At 38.7% G+C, this 26,571-nt stretch overlaps 1 protein-coding gene across 4 annotated transcripts in view; it reads right to left on the bottom strand.

Moving 5' to 3' along the window:
- PDS5B (PDS5 cohesin associated factor B) overlaps nt 1–26,370 on the bottom strand; it is a 101,735-nt gene extending 75,365 nt beyond the window's left edge. The window contains exons 1-3 of one of the 4 annotated variants that reach the window (XM_063394781.1): nt 25,253–26,370; nt 4,917–5,042; nt 1,359–1,562 (exon numbers count right to left, since the gene is read on the bottom strand). In XM_063394781.1, coding sequence (XP_063250851.1) covers nt 1,359–1,562; nt 4,917–5,024 — 312 coding nt within the window. In that variant the 5' untranslated portion in view covers nt 5,025–5,042; nt 25,253–26,370. Of the gene's footprint in view, nt 1–1,358; nt 1,563–4,916; nt 5,043–24,556; nt 24,785–25,252 lie in introns of those variants that run through there. The other 3 variants (XM_063394778.1, XM_063394780.1, XM_063394779.1) reach the window with 3 other exon arrangements.
- Nucleotides 26,371–26,571: the final 201 nt, after the last annotated feature.

The following is a 26,571-nucleotide window of genomic DNA, read 5'->3' as shown; positions in this document are numbered from 1 at the left end:
TCCATACTGAGCTCTGTCCAAGCAGTGATTGTAGTATTCTGATACTTCAGGTATGAGATTAGTACTGTAAATCTTCCAATATTGTACACTATGAAATCTGAAGCTTAGTAGCGTTCGGTAGATCAAATACTCTAAGGAGGAACTTAGCCCAACTCAGAAAGAGAGAAATTAAAGCTCTAAGCCTAACAAGCAAATGAAAACATACTCAAAACTGAAAGAGAAATCAGGACACCTGAAAACCAGACTCAAATATAGCACAGTAGAAAACCCAATATTTATCTCCAGTTGAAGATGGCGCAATCAATAAGTAAGGTAAGTAGATGCTGTACCTCTGATTACACACTAATTCAGAATTAAGAAAACAGAACTAAGAAAAATCCCTAGATATCTCTCCACTATGTCTGTTAACAAAAGATGTACTACGGCAGTTGAAACTGCACTGTTTCCCTAATTAGAAAGCACTGCTGGTGCAACCACTAGATGACAAATTGAGTGATTTCCTCTTAAAAAGATAATAGATAGACCATCCACCACAACCATCTTTTTTATCCCACTGTGGAATAAACAAAGACCAAACCAAACTAAACAAAAAAGACCACACACATTCCTAAATCAGGGAGACAAAGAAGTATGCATTTTTCAGTGTTACCTTCACCTGGTTTTTTTGTTGATTTCCCCCGAAACTCAGTTCATCACTCTAGATTCTGACTGCACAAGGGAAACAGTTTGATTTTGAGAGTTGGGAACTAAGTTAGATTTCTACTTTAAAAAGTAAAAAAACCCACAAAGCAATATAATTTTTTTTCTGAAACAAATGACTCAGATCTGTACTTCTTTTCAAACCTGACATTTCTCTATGAACCATCTCCATCTAGTGGGATCAGTGATGTTTATAATAGCAGAATTTTCCAAGCCGCATCAAAAATCATTAAACTCTGTACAAAAGTACTTTATCTTTGTTTCAATCAAACATTTATCTATAAAGACACAAGTACCTCTCTCTTGGTAGTTTAATTGGAGATGTAGGAGTATTTTCCCAAGTGAAGGTATTGGCTATCTTGCAAGAGACTGTACTAAAAGCTATACATATAATCAATATTTCTAAAGTAAAGTAACCTGCAAATGCCAAAAACAGTTCAAGAAGATAATTTTTTCAATACAGATCCAAAACTCTGCAAGTTTATGGAAGATGTACTGTATAGCCCTTTATGTCATGGACAATTGATTTGACCAATTATATCCCAAAATCAAGTGACAACTTTGAACCAGAAATAAAAGGAGGTAAAAAGCAGTCATAACCAATTATATTAATCACTGAGTGTAAAAACCTGGTGTGGAAAAAGATTAATTTAATTTACCTTCAGTTTATCTGGTGAAGTGTACGGAGCTTCAGGGGCATAAATTCTGAAAATGTCGGCAAGACAACACGCTACCAACAAACGTACATCCTTATCAGGATGTTTGAGGAAGAAATCTGAAGCAAGATGTAAAGCAAGGTTTAGGTAGAGCTCCTTTTCTTCTTCAGAGTCCTGGTCCATATCCATGAAAGTTTTCACAACCATCTAAATAAACAGATACACATTAGTACATAAAATTAAATACTCTGTGCAACAGAGTCCTTAGTAAAAGTTACTTTTCTGGTTTTGTACAACTTCTGTCAGAAGTGTTATTAGCTATACAGTAGTACTTACTTGAGCAACCAGTATTTTCATTTTTCAGGGCAAAGGAAATGACCTGGCCAAGTCCTCTATTAACTGTCCCAACACACAGTCTCTGCAGAACTACTGCAAGCCTAGTTGTAGACTTCCCAAATCTTTTTGAGAAACCATATAATCAAGTTGGACAATCAAAGAGAAGTGCAACAGCAGTCACTGTTACAGTCATTCACTTAAAATTTCAGAAAATAGCAAACATTATTAAAAAATATTTGTTTCTCCCTCAATTATTCAGTGATGATTTTTTCTCTTCTCTTCTCTTTCAGTTTCAGGTTTTTGCCTATTACTGCACTGAGGAAAATTCTATTCCCTGTGCTGTCCAGAAGCAGAGCACACACTTTCAGCAAATGCATATTAATCTAGGCAGCTCAGCAGCATGGATGTTGTCCAGCAAGATTAAAATGACCACTAGGATTATTAGGATCCAGTTACTGAAGTTATGGAAGAAAAAAAAGAGTCTGGGACCAAATATTTAACATGCTAAATAAAACAAAAGCAGGAAAAGCTATATTTAGTAACTGCTAGTTGGTGAGAATTCCTACATTTAAAAAACTTTCTGAAGGAGAGAAATTTATTGACGAAACAAAGTCATTATGCCCATCTCCAATTCCTTATCTGACTCACAGAGGCAGAGTTATTTTAAGGAGTTTAACTCTTGTAAAATTAACAAAATGATACTCAAGACTTAATTACACAATCCTGAGAATTAAAGCCAAAATTCCCATCTATTTCTTCAGTGCAGGAAGAGATATTATTCAAAGAATAACAATGTCAAGTCCTAGAATCCTGTAATACTGCAAAATACTTTACTTTGTTATAGTTTGTTGTTTAGTTGGGTTTTGCCCCTCCCCTTCAAAAAACTTACTATAACTGGTCAGGGAGCAACAAGCCCAACTTAAAAAACCCCAAACCTCTGCATAATTAGGATCACAGAGGCTGTGAAGTTTTCAAACATATGAGAATCCTTTACAAAGAGGCACAGATCATCAGCAGCTTATGTAGACATTAACTTCCAGTGCAAGAAAAATAAAGTCCTGCCCAGTCAGGCACAAGATGAACCACTTGAAGTGCACTGGTACCCTTTCACTCTAATTAATTTACAAGTCGGAATTGTTCTCATTTCTATTTAAAGTAGTCTTTTCACACTTCTTGCAACAAGTATGGGTTTTTTTCTACCCTGGAAATGAACTTTTAGTGTTTTTTCCCTGATAACATAAACATCTGTACAAGTCCGGACAACAAAGATCAGTCATCCTATCTGCAGAGCAATCCATCACAGTGGTTAAGGAAAAACAAAGGAAAACAAGCTAGTTGTCCTAGCAGAGGATTCTGGAGCCTGAAATCACACCCAGACCACCATGATTTATACTCCTGGAGATTCATCTTCCAGATGCAGCACATACTTCTTAATCCATTCAATTTTTACTACATCATTCTACAGAAACAAGCTTTGGAATTCACTTGTATAAAACTTACACAAAAGTGTATTATTAGATTGCTGGTCTAAAACTAGTACTTCATTAGATGATGACTTGGTCTTTGTGTATTAAAAGAAACTGTGGGAAAATGCTTTTCTCATACTATTCACCATTTCCAAGTGTTCATCACCTTCTTTCTGTCTCCAGTGCTAGTTCACAACTGTCACCATTTAGTTTCTATCTTCTTTCCAAATCTATTATAAACTTCAAGAGGGCATAAATTCAAAATGCATAAAATTTCTGAGGTAACTTATGCTAATGCAGAAATTCATTCTGTATATTTTCCATTTTATTCTCAGATTTCCCAATAATTTGCATTTATATTAATATATTGTCATCAACAAACAGGAGAATGTCTGCTTGTGCACAGAAAAGTGCTTTTTCCTTAATAATTATGTGAATTTGGCAGTCAGAGAAATCAAGAGGCTAATAGTTCACTTATTTATCAACTACTGTTCTTTAGCACCTGCAACTGTGTTTATACTGAAGTTCTGTACACTTCTGGTGTAGTGTGGCTCATCCAACCTGATTTAAAGGAAACACTGTGCAGATTTTTCCCTGCCTGAGCACCAACGAATTCACAGCCAGAGTAAACAGCTAAAAAGAAACACAAGACATCTTACAAAGTCCTCTTATTCTGCAAGACAGATCAAAATAACAGAAGGGACTACACTGAAGGCCAAAAATGAAATTAAGCTATAGGAGAAAAAAGATTAGTAAGAACTGTGGTGCTGCATTTCCACAAGCTGATAAAAATATGCAAGTGCTAACAAAGAATTCCTTCTCTTAGGAATCATTCATATGTAAAGTTATAAATGTTGTCTTTTATTCAGCATCATAGAATGCAACATACTCATTGAAGTCCATCAACAAAAATCCCAAAGCCCAGAGAGGTTGCTGGGGGAGAAGAGGAGAAGCAATCCTTTTGTTTTGGGATTTTATTGGGTTTTGTTCATTTACCCATAGTTCCAACTGACTTAAAATTACTTCAGGAAAAACTCCAACTTAAGCTCTTCCATCTGTTAGAATACTTAAGGTTCCTCTCCCACATCTTTTCCCTCCAGTTCAACAGGGCCAGCCCAAGCTGCAGGCATTCCTCCTGCACAATACAGGCCTGCCTCTTTGTGAGAGCACATGGGTAGATACAGAACTGTAGTAACAAAATTAGCCTCCAAATCTGTCCAACCTTCCTGTACACTTAGGCCAAATGAAGTGGTCAAGAAATTCAAGACAGAAATACATCAAAGACTGTAAGTATAGTCCAAGTATATAGATTCAAGTATAAGAAAGACTACCTTCATCATGATACAGGCTAAAACAATGAGAATAAAGGTTTTTACAAATAAACAAAAAGGTGTAAAAGGAATATATTGAGAGGTATTCAAATTATTTCCAAAATTATTACTCTCTTTCAGAGAAGAAAATACTGGAGAACAATGAAAGTACTGACTTTGCATTGTAGCTGAAATAAAATTTAAGTAGTATTTGACATTAATGCAGCTCATTTCTATTTGTGATTTTTAGATACATTTAATCCTTTTTTGAACAAGCCATTTCAAGAAAGCAGTAGAAGAGAAGGCACAAGAGCAAACAAGTTTCTCATTCTATGCAGAGAAAAGGTAAAGCCCACAGGAAAAAAAAACCTTCCAGATATATAGTAATAGAAGCATTGAACACCTTTTACAAGAAACTTTAATCTGCAAGCAATTAATTGGTTACTAACCTTTAGCCTTCTCACCATCTCTTCTTTAGATATTTTATCAGAGATTTCTTTGACTCCTGGAGGATATGTGATTTTTCCATCATTGGCTCTTGTCTTTGAATGAGCCATGATTTCACGGTTTTAAAACTGTGGAAAGAAATTAAGAAGACAATGTTGTTTAACTAGTTCATGCTTAACCATATCTTAACAAAATCCAACTAGATATATATCAACAAACCCATAAACACACAAAAAAGACAAAATATTTTGATTGCTTTCAGTAATCTATACTGTGGGAGACAGAAACAGTTTTGATATCCAGGTAGATAGTCCTAGGACACACTAAAGCTTTCAAGAAGTACACATCAGAAAAAAAGCTAAAACTCCTCATTCTGGAATGTATTTGATCTTCAGACTAACGAGACACAACCAAGAATCTCACTGTACTGTATGATCTGTTCCCACCTCTTGGTAATAATAGATTCCAGCTAGCTTTGGTGTTCAGATATCTGAAGCAGACGTTGTGTTCTCTTCACTCTTTTGGAAAATGCAATTTTCCAAAAAGCTTAACATCAGCGCTGTTAATTGTTACACATCACCAGCTGTAACTTGCCAATACTGCCAGACAAGCAGCAGATAGAGAATGAAATTAGAAACAGAGCAGACCAAGTACAATTCTTTCTTCTACCCCATTAAAGCCAAGTTTTCAAGTGAAAGACTGTAGATAAGCAACAGTAACTTCTTCCTAAATTCTAACTAGGAACACAACACAGTTACTTGGTTTCTCAGTCCCTTTAAACTGACACAAACGCACTCTACCCTGTAATCCACCCCAAGTTATGCAGAGTTTCATTGCTGTAGAGGAGTAAACTGAACTGAAAGCTTTAATTACATAAAAGCAATCAATACAAAAGATGGTGAAAAAATCTAGATGGCATGTGTGGGGACAATCAGGATCTTAGAAAAACACTGTACCAAGGCAGTTATAAATGAAGAATGTAACAAAAGAAACAAATTTCTTTGTCATTGTCTTGACATTTTTATTTATTTAGCTAAAAGTATGATCTACTTTTAGCAGTCGTGACTGTTCCGAACTGTGAATTCCAAGTCAGGTATTTTCTTCCTACAAACCTCCTATACAACAATTTCTGTATACTTTGAATTTCTTGGAATTATAAAACCAGAAATCAAAATCAGTCAGAATCCACAAGGAGAGATGGTCTAGCAGCATGTTCCATAACAGCTGTAATTAAAACTTACTGGCCCCCAAGCCAAGGTCATTCTACACTGAAGGAGAACTAAAACTTGAAATATATTCATCTACCCAAATCCACCAAAACACATCAACATGTTCTGTATTCTTCAGGTCATATTTCATGAAACCAACCAAAGTTACAGATTTTGCTTCATCTTCACCTAATCTTCTACCAAACAAAATGTTAATCTTGGCTTTTTTTTTTTTTTTTAAGAACACATACAGCACAACACATTTTATTTTTGTAAATAGGGAAAACAAGCGTGGAAGAGAATCAGATTTCATTCAACAGGCATGACATGTAATGTACTTCAACAGATACATGAAAGTCAACTCAGTTTCTGTCATCTTCTCTGCACCTATATACCTCCAGCAGTGGAATGGCGCCACATGCTTGCAAGTTGTAGTAAACATTGACAATGACAAAGCTGGGAGGAAACCAAACCCACTGAAGTAACTTTTTCTAATACTAAAATATGTCATTTTTATCCCCAATACTTCTTTAGTATACTTTATCCCAAATATATTCTTTAGTACTGTCATGATAGCAAGTCTAGGACTCCTCAAAAGCACACAGAAATGGTAATGAAGTTCACTCTTCTTGCCATTTGACACAGATATTCCATTCTACCTTTCAGATGGGATGATGTTATATATTATAGCTAAATTCATTTTAACAGCTCATCACAGTAGAAGAGAGCATTGCTCGCCTGAATCGGAGAATGTATAAAAGCATCAGATGCTTTGTTGAACCAATCAAATTTACCAGCTCCAAAAACAAGCCTAATTGTTTTTGAAAAGCGTGTGACAAGCATCAAAGCTAACTCAAGGGGAAGAACAGGAACTAAGGGAACTGGGGAACAAAACTCCATTTTCCAGTGGTGGATAGCTGTCAGATCAGATCAAATGCAGTGGAAACTTGATTAGAACATGGTGATGTAGTCCCATTTGGAGCACATTTTGAAATAATTCAAAGACTGAAACTCATCCATTGCAGTCAAGTTGAACTGTGCAGCCAGTATGTCCAATGGCCACGCAATCAAGCTTTTAAGCTTTAGTGGCATCCAAGGTCTGGATGAAACTGAACATCTGTATTGTGTTTATGTGGCAAGGTTTTGGTAGTGGGGGAGGCTGAGGGATGGCCCCTGTGGGAAGAGCCCAGGGGCTGCTCCCATAGCAAACAGAGCCAGATCCAGACAGCTCCAAAATGGACTCATCCCTTGCCAAAGTTGAGCCATCAGTGATGCTGGCAGCGCCTCCGTGATAACATATTTAAGAACTGACAAAAAATGCTGCACAGCAGTTACTGAGAAAAAAAGTGAGAAAAACATGAAAAATCCTGCAGGCACCAAGGTTAGTGAAGAATGAAAGCAATCTCCTCGCATTTATCTTGATCCGTGAGCTTTCTTGTCTTATATCCTTCCCTGTTCCATTAAGCAAGAAGAGTGAGAGAGCAGCAGTGTTAGCACCTAACAGCCAGCCAAGGCTGCAGACAGAGATGTATACAGCTTATCCCTCTCAGCAGTACAGCAATAAATAAATAGGACTTCATTTTCTAGAGAATTAATACATCTAGCCTTACAGAGTCAAAAATAATTCTAAAAAGGTTCTAAGAAATAGAACATAAAGGATAAAGAATCATAAACCTTCTAATACTGAGAAAAACAAAAAACATTCAAAAGAAGCAGCAGAAAACAAAACCTATCATTCAGAAAAAAAAAAAAAAACCAACTCAGTGCTAAGCAATCTCCTTGTACAACAGTTATAACGACAACAATTACCTAAATAAAACCTCATTACATTTCATTGCTAGAAGTTCCTGTTCTTCTGGACTGCCAGTATAGCTGTGTATACCTAGCTTTATCAAAATAATCTGTGTTGAACACTTAGTAGAATTTATTCTGGGGAGGAGGGGAGGGTGTTTTGGTGATTCTAACCAAATGTAAGTTCTGTGATTTCACGTTACAGCTGTTTCAGTGAACTTCTGCCATGGAAAAAGAAGACAGTAACAACTAAGAACAACAACCTCAAGGCCAACTATACCTACAACATGTTGAAAATGAAAATCCACAAGCCAATGATGTGATATCCACTGACTGAATTTCAAAAAGCTTTTAAAATTCATTTTCATAGATGCAGTGTATTGCAAAAGAAAACAGTCTAAGATGACAAGCATTTTGAAACAATGAAATTCTTTGAAAGCATCTTTAAGATTCAACAGACTGAGCTGACAGTTTCTATTTTTTTTTTTTTTAACAAATGAAATTTCAGAAGTTCACCACCATGTTTTCAAAAATCCAGTGTTATTCCATATACACCATCAGAAGGGAAAAAGCACAGGTCTTACAAGAAGAGGCTGAGAGTGCTGGGGTTTTTTAGCTTGGGGAAGAGGAGACTCAGGGAGGACCTTATTGCTCACAACAACTACCTGGAAAAAGGTGTGGTAAGGTAGGGATTGATCTTTTCTCCCAGGTAATGTATGACAACACAAGAGGAAATGGCCCCAAGTGGCACTAGGGAAGGTTTAGATTTGACATTAGGAAAAATTTCTTCACCAGAAGAGTGGTCAGGCATTGAAACAGGCTTCCCAGGGAAGCTGTAGAATCACCACCCCTTGCAGTGTTCAGAGGTACGTGGTGGATGTAGCACTTGGGGACATGGTTTAGTGGAGAACACAGGCATTCTGGGTTAATCGTTGGACTCAATGACCTTAGAGGTCTTTTCCAACCTTAATGATTCTATGAAAAAGGAAAATGTTCACATGGATGCCTTTTCTAAGGCAAGAAAACACTTCAGACCATGAGGTGCTTTGCACCATGCAGAATCCAAGCACATGACCTAAACCTTAAGACGTGGACTGTTTCTGCTGTTAATGAGGATAAAGAAGGGAGGCAGATGTCACAAGAAACTTGAACAAATACATAACAAACAAATTCCAGTCCCAACAAACAGGAATAAAAATCAGGATTCAATCAGGCATTGTTTTTTTTCAGTTATGGTAAACAGTACTGTACGTAAAGTCTTCAAAACCTACAAAGAGAGAATTTAAAATACAAACCCTACTCTTTGCACACAAGGAGATGATACAGTAAGACTTAAGATGTCTAGGAACTGCTTCTTTCAACACAGAAGCACCACCGCAATTACAGCTTCTCAGAGACCTAAAGTCAGGCACCAAGAGCAAGTCTGTAGAAGTATACTGAAAAATAGTATGTATAAATAGGATGACAAATTAAAAACTAAGTTATAAGGGAGATGGAGCGGAAGAAACTAGTACAGAGAAAAGAAAGATGACAAAACACACACCCTTTGCACAAGGACAACAGGAACACTAAAGCATGGAAAAGAACCCAAAAGTGGAAGTTACATTTACTGAGCATTAGAATAGGATGGATTAAAAAGTCATTCACCTCTTGTGACAAAAATCATCATATTTAATGTAAAATTATGATTACCAGCCATACCACAAATGAGAACAATCAATTAGTCTAAACAGAGTTAATTAGTAATAAATATCACTGCCAAAATTTGGTCAAGCTCAAATAAATAAGCTACACATGAGTTCTGTACATAATCAGTAGCATCCAATAGCTACTGAGTTCCACTAAGTCTACTGCCCATTATATTATTAAAACTTTCTGATGTTTTCTATAAAGTAGATAATTTTATGAATAGCTTAACTTCACATATACTACTTGCTCAATACTTCAAAATATTGTGATTATGCAAATAAAGCATGGATTGATATCTTGCATATTAAGGATCTATGCAAATATACTTCATAGGTCAATAAATATCATTAGAGGATGTTAAGACAATGATCTAACTGCAGAACTTAAACCACACTCCATTTAATTGTATAATGTTTGGTTGACAGTTTACATTGCCTATAGTGATTTAATTAACTGTGCTAATCATTAAGCAAACTGGGCCCTAACACACATGAAGTCATCATGTGTCAACAGTGACTTTCCAGAGATCTATACATGTCTTTAAATCCTCATCCTCCAAACAGTTTTGTAGAATTCTTACCCAAGTGAAGCAAACTTTAGCAAACCAACCCTATATTCCTTGCAAGTCTGTCTCCTGCCTTACTATCACTTCCTCTTTAAAATCCAGAATCCAACCATGAGGACTTAGAAGATCACCAGAAAAAGTGATCAGCTTAGCAAATTCTATCATCATGATTATTTTTCAGAACTTTCACTGAATATACATAATTATCTATATAGCTATTCCTGAGATAATTTTAAAATCAGGTATATAAAATCTAAGAAAATAAACATCAAATACATGTAGGCTAATATATATACTTTTAAATCTATGCTTGTAAGCCATTTTTCAATGTGTCAGAGAGAATAACAATTTCTTCACGTTCACAAAGGTATCAGAAGCTCAAGGCATGGCAAAAAATTTGAATGTGTAAAGAACTAAATATACGTTTCCACAGTTCGTATCATTCAACAAGAAAGTGTAGCCAAAAAAAGGATTGGCAAATATTCATCAACACTTTCTCCACAACCAAGCAGGAGGACCAGTGTCCTCCCACTGTTACAGGCCATTCCATCAACAACACAAGCACAGTTTAGAAGATGCAAAAACATTTTCCTAAATTGTCTCATGGGATATTGCAAGGAAGCAAAATCTTTTCCATCTCATAAACCACACTACAGATTTCACTCCAAAGCTCCATTCTTTTTTTCAACAAACAGTTCATAATCTATTATTATTTATATACTTTTTTTTTGCACCCTCAGTGGGTAGCATCCTTGTATGAATTAACATAAACCATAACAAACGCCTGAAGATCACTAACTTTGTTTCAGTATGAAAAAAATTGTCAAGATGTAATTTCCACAAAAGATGCAACAAGATCTTAAGATCCTTAAGAGATTACTCAGGAACTCACAGAAGCAGAAGAGGCAGGCATCTTTCTACTTCATCAGTATTATTAATAAAACACAAATAATATAACAATTTAAGTCATTTACTGAAATTCTTTACATCCTGGTAAATTCCTGCTGGCATACAGCTGATTGACAACAATTGATCAAGGTGAGAAGCGACTTAGGTGTTAAGAGACTTGCACTAGCCAACTGCCACTAAACTAAATCTATTTCCATAATGTATCTACTGCTAAGGAGTTATTGCTTGGCTATAAAAAGCCACTCCAAGATGAAATTTGGCAGTTAATTTTCTGCTGCTGAATAAAACAGGAAACTTTAGTGTATTGGACCAAGGGTGCTGTTAATCCAGGTCGTTTTTCATACTGATTCAGGTATAATGCCTAGACTAATACTTTCTATTCTTCTGTAGAAATGCATCATGTTATACTGTTTACTTAACTACCATTAAATCAAGATACTAGTATTAGCCATAATACCTATAAAATGCTAGCTTCCCATTTCTGTAAGGCATAGTAAGGACTGATACTGGAATAATTTACAGAAGCCACTAATTAAATATCTTCTGGAATGAAGAGCCAAATTATGAAGTAAAAGTAACACTCTCAGTCCAACAAATAACATAAAAATGTAATGGGTTTCACTACAGAATGCCATTAATGGCAGTCCTGTGACAGGCATACAGAAGTAATAATACCTGTTTAAATTAGGAAATACCTTTTCAAACTTACACTACCAAATACAACAAAGCACATTAAGTTTCTTTATTAAATATTAAGTAAGCTCTTCGTGGAAAATTAAAAGATGTGCAGGTGGTAACTGTGCAAGAGGAGACATCGTCACAATGTAGAAAGGATTTGGAGGACTCAGGAAAAGAACCAAGAACAAAAGAAGAGGACATGATACCAAAATCAGCACATGCGCACTAAAGGGCCTCGAGCAACTTAAACAGAGATGCAATCAGTCAGCAAATGATCCAAGTCAAGTCCCCGCTTCCTGATAAGATTTTTTTCAAACTTCATTAAAGAAAGCCTACCAAAGATTTATGAAAGTAGAAAGTATTCAGTACCAACTTATCTCAGCACACAGCTCTCTCCAGTGGCATTGCAGACACTTGCAGCTTCCACAAAATGTGACCCAACCTTAAGTTTCAGCACTTTTCCAGATGTTACTGTTGTCATTTTTCTTTTCATAAAACTGTCTCTTTTTTATGTCATTTATGAAACAGCATGTTCACTGAAACACACTCAGTTTAAAAAAATATATTAGAATCTATATAAAAGAATTTACCATTAAGCCATTCTATAACCTAAGGAAAAATAAAACTGACTTGTTATTGTGGGATCTCTGCTTTCACACTTCTACTCAAGACTAAGTAAAAGGGACTGTAGGAATTAAAATGGCTCATTTCTGTGTATGGCTGCAGGAAAAGAAATTATAAAGAGATATAAACTGGAAGGCGATGGTAAAAGAATCTGACAGAGAAAGAAGAGTGTAGGCTGACTAAATATGATTTTAATAAAACAGACATCTGCAATATATTTGTCAGTTACTCAAGTAGTAGGGAAAACATTCCTTAGGTGGTCACATTATGCAACCACACTATACAAAATCTTAAGAAAAGACAAACTATGACTAGTCCTCAGAGTGTTCAAACAGAAGTGATTTGGTGATGTACACAACTCCAACGGGGGGTGTCACAGGCAATGTCCATGCCAAAGGAACAAAATCAAGCTTCAAGCTTTTGTACCCTTGACTGGGGTGCAAGGAAAGTTTTCATACTACTAAGTGAACTCCAACAACCACTTAGTGAAGCTTGAAGTAGTAATTAGCACCCTCAAAACAGGACAGTTCTACCACAAAGACAAGGAAATACAAAAATAAAGATAAAATTCAAGCCAAACTGAGATATCCACCATAAATAAGCTTAACAAAAGAAAAAGAATAATTAAAAAAAGAAAAAGAAATTGCACTTCAGTAGCTAGAATCAAAAAGGAAAAAAGTACTGTTGTATTGTAATGACTGTAAAGAAAGAAGTTATTGAAGTATCCTATTAAGTCAGCTGAATACCCATTTTCAAAGAAATGACAGGTAAAACTTTGCTGTGACAACTGGTAACAGGTATCTTTAATCAGAAGTTACTGTGTCTACACTTAAAAATTTCACATTTTCAAATCAAAGCAACTACATGGGCACCATCCAAGAATTCACTGTGGAATGCAAAGCTTTTTAAAGGTATTTAAAAACGAAGGGGCAGTACCCTTCAATTTAAAAAATTCAAGTTAACTTTAAATATTAAGGTATACTGCAATAAAAGCAGCACTCCCATTAATAATGCAGAGCAAAAAAGTAATAATACTACCACTAGACCTGTTCTAGTTTGATATAATATTTTACGAGTTTAAGAAAAAATCTGTATGCTGAAGACAGAATTTCAAAACCAGAGATAAATGTAACTTTTAGGCTTATCATATTACCTTGGGACACTTTATGTTTGGTTCATCTGTGATAAAACAATTAGCACCTTCCTTGCACCAAATATCATTTATTATAGAAGCATTAAATTAGAAATCATAAACAGATGGATGCAGAGATGGATGAGATTGTCATTCAGTAAAACACTGAAAGGAAAGTTTAGAGAAACAGAAATGTTTGCAAATATAAAGACTGCATATGAACATCTAAACAAGAATATACTCTCTAACTGAAAAAACCCAGCTGTCAGAGGAAAGTAACAGGAGCCTAAAAGAGGGGTCCAAAGTCTAGGTCCAAGTATAGTCTCCTGGTGATTTTTCTACTCAGCATTAACTCTAGGACAAGGTACTTCAAGAACCTCCTCTCCTCACTGAAGATACTCAAGCACTATCCAGACACAATCCTGTGCAATGTGATCTAGAGATCACATTGAGTGCTTGTGAGCAGAGAGGTTGGACCAGGTGACCCACTTGGTCTCTTCCAACCTGACCCATTCTGCAGAAAAAAAACAAACAAACCAGCCTCCACAAACCCAAAACTTCACCAGCTAACACCCATTTAAAGGAACTGGCAAGAAATTGCTTGGAATCTGTGTGCAGCCACCAGCACCTATCATGCAGATAATATAAACTGGGAGAAGCATTCACAAAGTCTATGACATGAGGACAGCACGTGCACCAAGGCAACAAGAAGAGACTGCCAGGAGGGTGAGTAGAAAAGAGGCAGAAATCACCATAAATCACACAAATACCACGAGATCCCACCCTGGTTCAAGGAAAATGAAGGTCGAAGACAAAGAGCTGAATGAAGAAAAACTGATCACGAGAGGCAGACTTCTGGTTTTTAAATTAAAATTTGAGAATTACTTTCTTGTGAATATCAGAATCCAAATATCCAAATAGAATACGGTACAACTCAATAAATATGCAGAGATTAGCCCCTTGCTTTCATATGGTACGTTCAAAAAGCAGACCACGAACCCCAAAAAACATTCCTCTTCCAGAATCAACAGAAACACTGGAAGTTCTTAGGCTGGTACTCTAAAAGAAGAGAAGAACTGACAACCAGTCTAGGTATCAAAATTCCAAAATATTACTGGTTTATGGTCATAATATTGACAAGCCATCTTTTGCCAGGGAAGTTACTTTAAGATTTAGTAAGGCAGCAATTATTTGTTTCCTTCCTCCAACTGCTAGAAAAGAATGCAGGAAAAGAGGCAAGAATTATTATTTTCCTTTACATTAACTATTTTTGAAACAGAGTAACAAAAAGCAGTCATAGAAACCTTGCATTACATAATTTCAAATGATTAACAGCTGCAGTACTCACACAAGTGGAGGAAAAAAACCATGCAAGAATGGCATGGAAGCCATCAGGAAAATAAGGGGAACGTAACAGGAAGCAAAAGACAACTACAACACACAGACATCAGGCACAAATCAAGTTTAACCTCTGTGTTACCCCTTGGGAGGAAACAACACTTGGTATTATTTTAACGTACCATTTATTTGGCTAAAAGTGCCTTATTGAGTCTTGCCATGAAACTTGGTTTTTTGTTTTGTTTTGGGGGTTTCTGGTAAGAATTAAAATTAAACAAATGTGTGTCCCCCCCCAAGGAAAAAAAACCCCAACACTAAGAATACTAAAAAAAACCAAAATAAAATACTAAAAAGAAACAAAAAAAGCAAGTAAAATTAAAAAAAAAAGAAGAATACTAGTATGCGACCACAGAAGCAAAATGACATGTAAAATTTCACAATGGTCAACAAATACAAAGTTGCTTTTGTAACAAGTTAGAATTTATATACCTAAATGAGATGCACTTCCATTCCCAACTTTGCATATAATGTTAAAAAATACAAAATTATATGCTTTACATCCAATTGCAAATTATTTGATACAAAATTACTGAAGATCAAACAAAGAATGCTAGTGGGATGGATTGAAGTGTAAGACCTAAAAAGAAAGCATGAGTATTCAGCTGCAAAGTCAGATGTTCCACACAACAGTGCATCCACTCCTAGTCAATATGAATTATAAAAAGACATTTATATTATAAGTACATATAGCAATCTTAGTACCAAAACCACATTCAGCTGGGTGTTTTACAAATAGAAGTTGTCTACCCAGATGGCTTCTATCAGTTCAGCTTTTCTTCCCAGCTAAAACATTTTATTTCGCTTTTTATAAAACTGTGACAGAAAAGCAGACTGACAAAAATAACTGTGTCCCCAAGGACAGAGAAAGAACCCATAACTGATCACAAAGCACAAATCAGATGAAGACATACTACAACCAGGTGAAGTAAGTGCATTATAAGACCACAAGGACCATCAGCAGTTTCACAATCTAGTCACCTACTGTCATATATGGATCTATCAGTAAGATCACTTTGAAAAAAAAAGCTGAATATCCTCTTAATATTTGTCTTAACTTACCTTTGACACCTACCTCAACACTCAACCAACATGTAAGTTCTCTGCCAATAATACATTGACTCCTGTAACTTTTTCTAATCCAGTTATTCATCCCTTACAATTATTTAGCCCTATGGGGATGAATTTTCACGGAATGGCTGAGGTTGGAAGGGAACCCTGGAGGTCACCAGGTTGAATCTCCCTGCTGACGAAAGGTCACCTAAAACCAGTTTGCCAAGGAGTGCATCCAGATGGCTTTTGAAGATCTCCCAGGATAGTGACCTTGCAAAAGCCCAGAGCAACCTGTGCTGGTTCTTGACCACCATTGCATTGAAAACATTCAGAACAAACCTCTTGTGTTCCAGTTTGTGCACACTGCCTCCAGATCTATTACTGGGCACCACTGGGTGGAGTCTGTATCTTCTCTGTATACCACTTTCAGAAATTTACATACATTAGTACATTTTAATTCTGTTTTTTGTATTAACAGGAGCATATATACAGCCATGTTAACTTTCTTCATAGTAAATTTCCAAACTCTGGTTTGTTTTCTGTTTTGAAGTTCATGTTTAATATTTAGTTATCCTTCGGTTGCAGCTCATCACTCACATCAGGACACAAGGAGATGGAATGAAGGTGCTTTGGAGGAAGTTCAGATTGGACCTTAGGAAAAGGTTCTTCAGTGACAGGTGATCAGTCACCCCAGGGAAGTGGCCATGGTACCAAACCTGTCAGAGCTCAAGGAGTGTCTGGACAGCACCCTTAACTACACAAAATTTAGTTTTAGGCAGCCCTGTGTGGAGCAGGGACTTAACGACCTTTATGAGTTCCTTCAGGCTTGGGAATTTCTATGATTCTATACCACATTTGCTGCACAGTGACAGACAAACTCACGGCGTGCACCACCGTGTGGGCTGTGCTTCCGTCAGGCTCAGATCTGTGCTGATGTGCAGTTAGGACACAGACCTCATTTTACTACACTGGATCACTGCCTTACAGTAGTACCCTGTAACCCACTCCCCAAGAAGACCTCTCCTCCTGACCAGGAGAGAATTAACAAAACATCAAATCAAAAACAATGATGAAAAATTGTACACAGTCCCCACTGGATTGTCGTCCATAAATAGCAACCACTAGGACAAAAGTAACACCTATAGGAATTTAATACCTATTCGTTTTAAAAGGACAAGTTTTCAACTGAAAGGAGGAAGTTTTAAATGATTAATAAATAAATATAGCTGCTTGCATTATGACTGTAAGCATGCAATCAGGATACAACAGGTCAGAGAGTTTCTACCTATTACCTAAGGTACAAGAACTGTTCATGGCTCTCTCCTTATTCCACTGAAGTTAGAAGGTTCACACAGCCAACCCAGACTAACAAACACATCTGGTAAAACCTGCTGACAGCTGAATCCACCACTAATCCACCTGTCTGCTAACAGCCAGATGTTGCTGTTTCTTTAGCACAAAAAGCTGGATTTGTTCACACCTCAGCCAGATTCTCAGCTCAAGAGCAGTCTGTCCTAATTAGAACAAAAAGCTCAGCTTACCAAAGAAACAGCTGAGGCTTGGACACACTTCTACTAACTCCACTGGAGAGACCAACAAGCTCTATCAGACAAAGAGACTAGAAAGCTGAGGGATTACAGGAAAGGCATTCAATCAAGAAGCAAAAGTAATGAGAGAGGGAAGAAAAAGGGGGGAAAAAAGGAAAAAATAGAAACAAAACACACAAAAAAATTCCAAACAAAACCCCACTGCCATACACCACAGCTGACACACCCTATTAGCCCTGAGGTTCCCAAAATGCACAATGTACGTAAGTATCTGAAGGGAAGCCATCAAGAGGATGGAGCCAGGCTCCTCATGGTGGTGCCGAGCAATAGGACAAGAAGCAATGGGCAGAAACTGAGGCACAAAGATCCATCTGAACACGAGGAAGAAGCCCTTTTCCATAGGGATGACTGAGCACTGAAACAGGCTGCCTAGAGAAGCTGTAAAGTCTCCTTCTCCAGGGACATTCAGAAGCCACCAGCATAGTCCCAACTAATGTGCTCTCAGGGCCATTGTTGGAGCCACAGGGCTGGACTAGATGACCTCCAGTGGTGCCTTCCAACCTTACCTGTGCTATGATCCTGTAAAGCCTAAGATGTGTTGAAGAAAGTGAGAGAGAAAGTACATTGTACAACGAAGGACTGGAAGCCCAAGATTTATGAGGACAAACTAGACAGAGAAATCACTGAAGAGAGACCAGAGTAGAAAGGTCAGCTGCAGCTGGCAGTAGGGGAATGCAGCCCCAGCAGATGTCAGTCCTTTCCAGAGCATACAATGTGCAAACACCACGTTACACTGCCCTTCTACCAATAACAAATACTTGCAAGAATCCACTGAAAAGCTCTCATATCTCACTCCACATAAAGCTGCTAAAAGAGAAAAACTCATCGCTACTAATAGCATTCCATCAATTAGATACAAAGCAAAAGGTTACAACCTGAAGACTGACAGAAGCATATCCATACAGTAAATTTGTTTACTAGGTTTGATTAAAAAGGAGCAACGAAAATACAGAAATAGTTGTAAAATCACTTACTAAGAATTAAGAAACAGATTTAAAGTTTCCTGTACAATATTAAAGAGGACACACACAAAGGAGCAGATATACCTGATCCATTTTTTCCACACCACAGGGTTTCTTTCTCATTCAAAGCAAAGAAGCTATTCAACTTTTCTCCTTATAATTTTATGTGTGTCCCTTACTAGACTCTATTTAAGCCACTCTGAAGAGACTTAATTTCTTACTGGGCATTTGTAAGGTTTCACAGATGTACCATGTTAGCGTGCCATAAAAATTAACTTATTTTTGCAACACTTTCACTAATTTTTCATAGAAATAAGTATTTGTCTCATTTCATAGATTACTAACCCAAGATACAGACTGAAATTTAAGAACTAGCAACCAATTTTGCCTATACAGTCAGGAATTTAGGACACAACTTTTAAAGTATGCCAATTTATCCAGTGCTGCATCTAAAACTAAAGCATCTGTTGAGCCAAGCAGCAGCAGTCCGGGTCTAGAGCCTGTCTCCCAGGAAATCAATGCACTACTAATAAGCTCTTGTGGGAAGTTTGGTTTAAACAGACTTGCCTGGGATCTCAAGAAACTGACAGAAGGAATGAATTCCAGTATCCCAAAGTGACATTCAATCATTCAAATTACTAGATATGCTTCTCCCTTCCCACAGTCCCCTGTCAATTCATTTTACATTTTCCAGCTTTTGGAATATATGTGCGCCGACTTTGATATGCAGCTCTAATTCCTAAATATAGAGGGTTGAAAAAAACCCCAACTAGTCTTATAACTAAAGACTACCATAACATATACTTAGAAGGACAGAAATTAATTTAAACTGTTTACTATTTTTAGAAAGAATTTGCAATTTTAATATTGTTTTAAAGCTTTTTTTGTATGTAATACAGAAGATTGAGAGGACAATGGTCCATTAAGAAATAAAAAGTTACTTTATATGTGCCTTAATATGTATATACAAAATGCAGTATGGACAATCTAATGGAGAACTTACTACAGGCAACATTTATAACTGAGAAAAACTTCCAAAATGTTTTGCATTCTCAAAGTAGAGATCAGCCAGTCATTAAGAAAAGAGTGCAGAATATTTCTTTCCAAAAACTGTACATGCATCAAAAATCTCTTTTCTTAGTTCTCGGAAGCATTTCTGTAACTGAAGGAATTATAAACTGCATGATCCAAGCTGGGCAAATGAAAGACATAATGCATCTCCTGTTTGTTGTCTCTGAAAAACTTCCTCACAACTCCTTTGAAGAGTTTATCCTTGGCTTATCTATTCTTTCTTCCATTTTGAAAATATAGGAAAGCAAAAGTTATAGCCTGATTCTGACCACTTCATACTCAGAGGAAGCAAAGCAAATGTAAACTTGATTTTGTACAATAAATGAAGTGAATTTGTCTCACTTAGACTTTTGAAAAAAGTCTAAGCACTTTGGGATGTTCAAAGACATTGTCCCTCACAGAAGTTTTCACAAAGTGACGACACAAAATGCTACAATTGCTTCTACACACTTTGTTTCTGTGTTCAGGAACTACATATAATGCTTCATCCTGAACTGCCAAGTAACAAAATCAACAAAATTATTAGAGAAAATATCACACCTAATGGCAAGCTGCCTAGCACCTCTGTACATTTTCCCAAGAAAAGTCTTTGAAATTTCACATCGGCAGATGCAGAAAAATAAAAAAATCCCTAAATGTAATTACAAGTTCCCATGAAGTGTCTTCTGCTTAATTCTCATAACTGATAACAATTCAATTCTTTTTTGTTAAGAACCAAAACCTAACATACGTGGTGACAAAGACTTCCTAGAAATCTGATTGTGGTCACTGGAATGTACATCTAAGTAACAAAGCAGTACTAACAGATTTGAACAGTCAAACTCAAGGTGGCCCAAAGATTACATACAGGAAATTTTGAAGTACATTTTTTTCAGGACTTCCTCATGAACACTATGTTTCTACTTACTGTGGGTAACTGTTAAGTTTTCGGTGGGTTCGTTTTTTTTCCTTTTAGTAGTTTTTTATTTGTTCCCTTTCTTCCTAAGACTTTCAGGATGATGGGTTTTGACACTGAAGTGAACTACGACATGGACATACTGGGATGTCTCAGAGAGAACCAAAGGCTACTTTGGTAAAAGTTGTGGACAACCAGCTTCTCAAGAGTCACTTCCTAAGTTATCACATTTTAGCTGAACCAAATACTCTTTAAAAGAGCTACAGACTCCTGTAGATGTCCCCAGCACAGGAAAGACATCAGGCAGCAAGTCCAGAGGAGGGTCACAAAGTTGATAAGAGGTATGGAACACCTCTCCTGTAAGGAAAGGCTGAGAGAACTGGGATTGTTCAGCCTGAAGAAGACTTCAGGCTGACCTGACTGTGACCTTCCAGTACATGAAGGCAGCCTACAAGGAAGATGGATGGACTTTTCACAGGAGCATGTAGTGACAGGACAAGAGCGATTGGCTTCAAACTGAGAGTAGGTTTAGATTAGATACTGGGGAAAAATTCTTTCCTCTGAGGGTAGTGAGACAGTGGAAAAGGCTGCCCACAGAGTCTGTGGATGCCCCATCCCTGGAAGTGTTTAAGGACAGGTTGGATGGGGTTCTGAGCAGCCTGGTCTAGTGGAAGGTTCCCTGTCCATGGCAGGGCAATTAGAACGATATAATCTTTAAGGTCCCTTCCAACCCAGGCCATTTTATGTTCTATGAAAATTAAAGCAATTAAAACAATAACATTTTTGACTCCTAATTTCATGGGGGTTTTTTGTCCATTAAAAAGCATGAAAGTGAAGCATCTAATTTCAGCAGCAGAAACATCCACCAGGATTCCTAATTAAGTCAGAGAAAAAGTACACACAGTTAGTATTGTCTGGAATCGATCTTTAAAGAACAGGGTCTGAATTAGAAAACCCCAGATGGGGTCCTGATCCCTGGTTACGGTACTCCCGTACAAATGGTGACAGACACAAGATGATTAGTACAAACATCCCCATCTGTTCCCAATGAGGTATGGCACTTTTTAAATTATTATTTCTTGAAGCATATTAATACCAAAGTTGTTGTGAGCTGAAAAAACAGAACCGAAGATCAGGCAGTATTAAACAAGCAGAATGTTTTTCCAGTGTTTGGGGTGGGATGCAAAAGAGTAAATTGCACAGATTTAGTAATAGTAATCAACTGTAACAAAGTAATAGCAGTCTTAACCCTCAGAACCTACTTCAAGGACTTCTTCACACTTTAGAAAAGGCTGAAAAGCGGTACACACTGAGACAGACAGTAATAACTTCAAAAAAAAATGGAAGTGTTAACATTCTGATTCTTAGAAATTAAATGAAAATATTACTTGTATTGCATTTAATTCTTTCAAGTTGGATTTATTACAGCAAATATTTGCATAAAAAGCTTTTTTTTATTGTGGAATCCCTAATGTTCCAAAGAGGTTTTGAAACAAACCACTAACTTCCCAAAATAACAAAGTTAATTTTCATTCATACACCTCACTATTTTTTTTCTTACTTTTACTTGACACAACTGTATTAAGTTATATTCTTAGTAACAGAGCTAAACAGATAAAAAACACCTCAGCTTTTCTATAAGACTACATTCAACTGAAGAGACTATCAACAGAAAAGTAATAGATATGTAATTTATATACATGCACAGGCTTGGCTTTTAGATGTCCAATCTTTGAGGGGAAAAAAAGATTCTTTGTTTTTAAAGCATAGATTGTACAATTCTTTAAAAGTCTTGATTCCTTCCAGGATATGTCAATGTTGTTCAGACAGTCCAGAGGGTTTACAAACCTGGAAAATTAACACACTTCACCACTAAGGACTATCACACTAACACACCTGTTAAAAATTTCCTGAGTTTTCCTTTACCACCTAGTTTCAGAACTGACTGAAAGCCCCCAATGTTCTCTCAGTCTATCCAAGGATTATTCCAGGTTGCAGTATTGACATTTTGTGCTAAGAGTAAAAACACCATTACTTTAGATATCTGTTAAAAAGAAAATGATACTGACAAGTGGTAAGATAATGTTCCACATATCAGAACTACTTTTCGATTCTAAAAAGGAACTTCTCTGGAGGCAGCAGGAACACATACCTTCCTTTTTCTCGGCGTAAAAGTTGGGGCAAGCAATATTAAGGGATAGGGATATTAAAGTGAAACTGATAGGGGAAAATAATGAGTTGCAGTATCACATTTTCCTTCCATCACCAATTTTGCATGCTTTTACTGTTCAGCTGCACATTTTCTTATTTGTTGCTCCTATGAAAATTCTCCTTGTGCAACAAGTAGTCTATATCACCTCTTCCAATTCAGATTTCAGGAAAAAAAAGAACATTAACTACAAACACCTTTAAATGAAAATTCTTTACTAAACCAGAATACTCATACCCATATATACACATACATCCTCTTACTCTTCTGTATGATTATAAATTGTGTGACTGAAGAAAGAAATAGAGGAAACATGCGTAACTTGAAAGCCTGGTAGAGGACAACACATCTCAAAAGAAAATGCATTTCTCCCAATCTACAGGAGGTAACAGAACCTCCTGTTCTACAGATAAAATGGATAATGCCTGAGGTTATGTCCATATTTCATTACAGTGCTTTTCCAAATGCTAGCAATGACTCTTGGCTTTTATATGGTTAATTACAGCTTAGTAACAACTTGGGTGACTTGCTCAGTTTCAGTCCATAAGTAAGCACGTTAGATAAAGTCTAAATTCAACATTTACAAGAGAAAAAAGAAGTTGCATACAAGTGCTAAACACACGATTTTCCATTTTAATTTATTTAGTTTTCATCAAAAACTGAACTATAGTTTATCCAGCCTGTATACTAACTAGTAAAGAGGATGCAAGAAATTCCTAGGCAAATACTCCAATACAGGATCTACATAAAAAATCCCAAACAAAACACCACACCCAGACACATCATACCCCCCCAACCCTACAGTAATTAAGTTCAACCTTGCTTCAGACATAGACACAAGATGTCATGCAACTGCTAAAGTACTAAACTACTTTCTCTAGCAGTGCATCCTTTCTTTCAAACGCTGTGATGAACATGATACACACACCTCTGCTAAACCACCTTACCTGATGGCCTGCCACTGTCAGTCTTCTTTCAGGTGGTCTGAGCATGGCATATACTCAGCTCTTTCACTTCTTTTTGAGGAGTTACTTTACACAGTATAATATCTAGCATATCTATAGTACATACAAAACATACCAGGCAAAATTTCTACCACCTGGAAACGGAACAACTCCACTAGTTTGGAAGGGGGAAACCTGAAAGAATGCACGTCGTCTTACTCCCTACTCCCTTCCCAAAACGTGATTTGACACTCGTTTTCAACTATAAAGCCACTCAAATTTTCAACGCTCCTTCTACAACATCCCCAGCGAAGAGAAATCAATTACAGCCAAAGCATCTACCCGGCAAGCACAAAACAAAGACCAACACGAGAACGCTTCAGCAGTTGTTTTAAATGGGAAAACACAACGCCTAACTAAATAACCACGGCTCTCAGAAAGCAACCGCGCAGCAAGCAAGCATAAAAGTCAGAATAAGGCTGGCAAGACAAAATCCAGCTCTGTAGGAGCTGGTCTGCTACAGTTTAATGTTCCAGGACTGTTCACCGTCATTAATTGTTGATTTGTTTTGAAGAACAGATAGTGATTTATTTGCAGCGGGATGAAGTTACGGACCTAAATTCCTGACCGGAGGCTCTCAACGTAAACAATACATAACCTATAAATTAACCATTCTCCATCTGGCAATTCGGATGTAAAATTCATAGTTTTCCATCTACCAGGCGGCGGCAGCCGCCCCCCCCCCCCCCCCCCCCCACAGCTCCCCCCGTCCTCCCTTCTCGAGCGCTTTCTAACAGAGCCTGATGCAAAGTGGGAGGGAAAAAGAAAGAGGAGGAAAGGAAAGGGGGAAGAAAAAAAAAAAGCTAAGCCAGCATGAAAGAACCGGGCTCGCACACAAGTAGAGACCCACCAAATCGCAGTCCCCGGCAGCTCTTCCCGCTGAGGAGCACTGGGAAGTGCGGCGCGGAAAGACCGAAGCGGGCGGGGAGGGGACGGGGATGTCCCCGCGCTCAGCCCGGGCAGCAGCCGCGCGGGGCGCGGGAGCCCCGTGCCGCCCCGCGGAGCGGGGACCAGGCCGGCTTCCCGGGGCAGGCAGGGAGCGAGGGGACGCCCGGGGCAGGGAGGAAAGGGACACCCGGGAAGCCGCGATCACTCACTCACTCAGTCACTCAGAGCCACGGGCGAGCAGCCTCCCCACCCCCCTCCCGCCCCCCCCGGCCACTTCGCGCCGCGAGGAGCCACCGGCGCTGGGCGCGACACCGCCCGCCGGGCCACCGGGGCGAGGGGGTCACCCCCGGGCCCCCCAGCCAAGGTCACCCCATCGCCCGGAGCGCCCGGCGGGAGGGGGAGAAAATTTAGTATTTGACGGCGGCCACGGAAAAGGGGGGAGGGGAGCAGCCCCGCGGAGGGGCGAGGGGGATGGGAAGGGGGAGCTCCACCACGGGCCAAGGGGAGCTCTGCCCTCCCGCTCCCCTTCCACTCCCCGTCCTCCTCCAGCGCTGGCCGCGGAGCTCGGTCCGGGCGGGCTCCCCCCACGCCCCCGGGAAGGGAAAATGGAGAGGGGACGGGGTGGGGGTACCCGCGGCCGAGGTGCCGCGCTCCTTACCCCGCCGCAGCCGCCTCGCCTCGCTGGTCGCAGGCGGGTCCGCTCCGCGCTGCCGCCGCTCCGGGCTCGGAGAGGCGCTGCCGCCGCCGCCGCCGCCGCAGCCAATCGCCGCCAGCCCCCTCCCCTTCCGCAGCTCGCCCCGGTCCCCCTGCCGGCTTCAAAATGGCGCCAACTCGTCTCCGGCTGCTCCAATGGAACCGCCGAGGGGAGCGAGCGCGGCCAGCGCGGGGCAGCAGCGCCCCCTGCCGGCCGCGCGGGCAGCACCCACAGCCCCGGCGCGGCCCGAGAGGGGCTGAGGGTGGGCCCGGGCCGGCTCCCGCTGCGTGCGCTCTGCTGGCGGCTGAGGCCAGCACGTCCCCGAAACCGACAAATTATTAAAGTGCTGTTGTGAAAAAGTTAGGAATATAGTCCATTAACTGCAGAGAAAGAGCAGAAAAAGTAGCACAAGTCAGTTATGTAGCCCTTTGCTCTTGCTTCAGCGAGTGTAAGAGTTTGAGGGGTGCCCTCACAGGAAAACGCAAACAGAAAAGCAATGTGGTTTCTTCTCGCCGCTACAGCTCAAAGGCTTCATTTATCATAGAATAAGTTCGAAGGGACCCATGAGGAGCATCGAGTGCAGCTCCTGGCCCTGCACAGCACCGCCCTCAAGAGTCACACCATGGGCCAGAGAGCAGTGTCCAAACTCTTGTCGAACTCTGTCAGGCTGGTGCTGCGATCACTTCGGGGAGCCTGTTCCAGGGGCCAACCACCCTCTGGAAGAAGAACTTTCTCCTGATGCGTCAGGATAGCATGTAAGTGTTTACAGGATTATGGTTTTAAAAATACAAATCGCACTTAAAAGACCTGCTGAAATATACCCACAGCTTTGTCTAGTGTGAAAACACTTGGACAGACTGTTAGCCAAAACATTGTACTAGTGTTTTGAATCTTTCAGGAAGTCCCCCCAAGCTTTCTGAACTTGCTAATACATTGTAACCAGCATGCTTTATCTTCATTCCCTGCTGAACTACCTCATTGTGGAATACAGACTACATCAGCCCAACCAGAACTATTACATACAAATCACTTTTCAGGCCCCAAAACTCCCCTTACTTGTATTGGGTTTTTTCCAGTGACTTATATCTGGTCCACTCCTTCTGGGAAAAAAAAAAAAAAAAAAGAAAGAAAAAAAAAAAAAAAAAAAGAAAATAAAAAAAAAAAAGAGGGGAAAAAAGGAAAAAAGAAAAAAAAAAAGAGGAAGGTTTGCCCGACAATTTTGTATTGGAAAAGATCCCGGACTCGGAGTCAAGATATGACTTTTTGATACAGGTTGAACAATT

Source organism: Prinia subflava, chromosome 3, assembly GCF_021018805.1.
Source record: "Prinia subflava isolate CZ2003 ecotype Zambia chromosome 3, Cam_Psub_1.2, whole genome shotgun sequence".
Classification (NCBI taxonomy): domain Eukaryota; kingdom Metazoa; phylum Chordata; class Aves; order Passeriformes; family Cisticolidae; genus Prinia; species Prinia subflava.
Note: the sequence above shows the minus strand (reverse complement) of the source record. Positions and strands in the feature narration are given on the sequence as shown.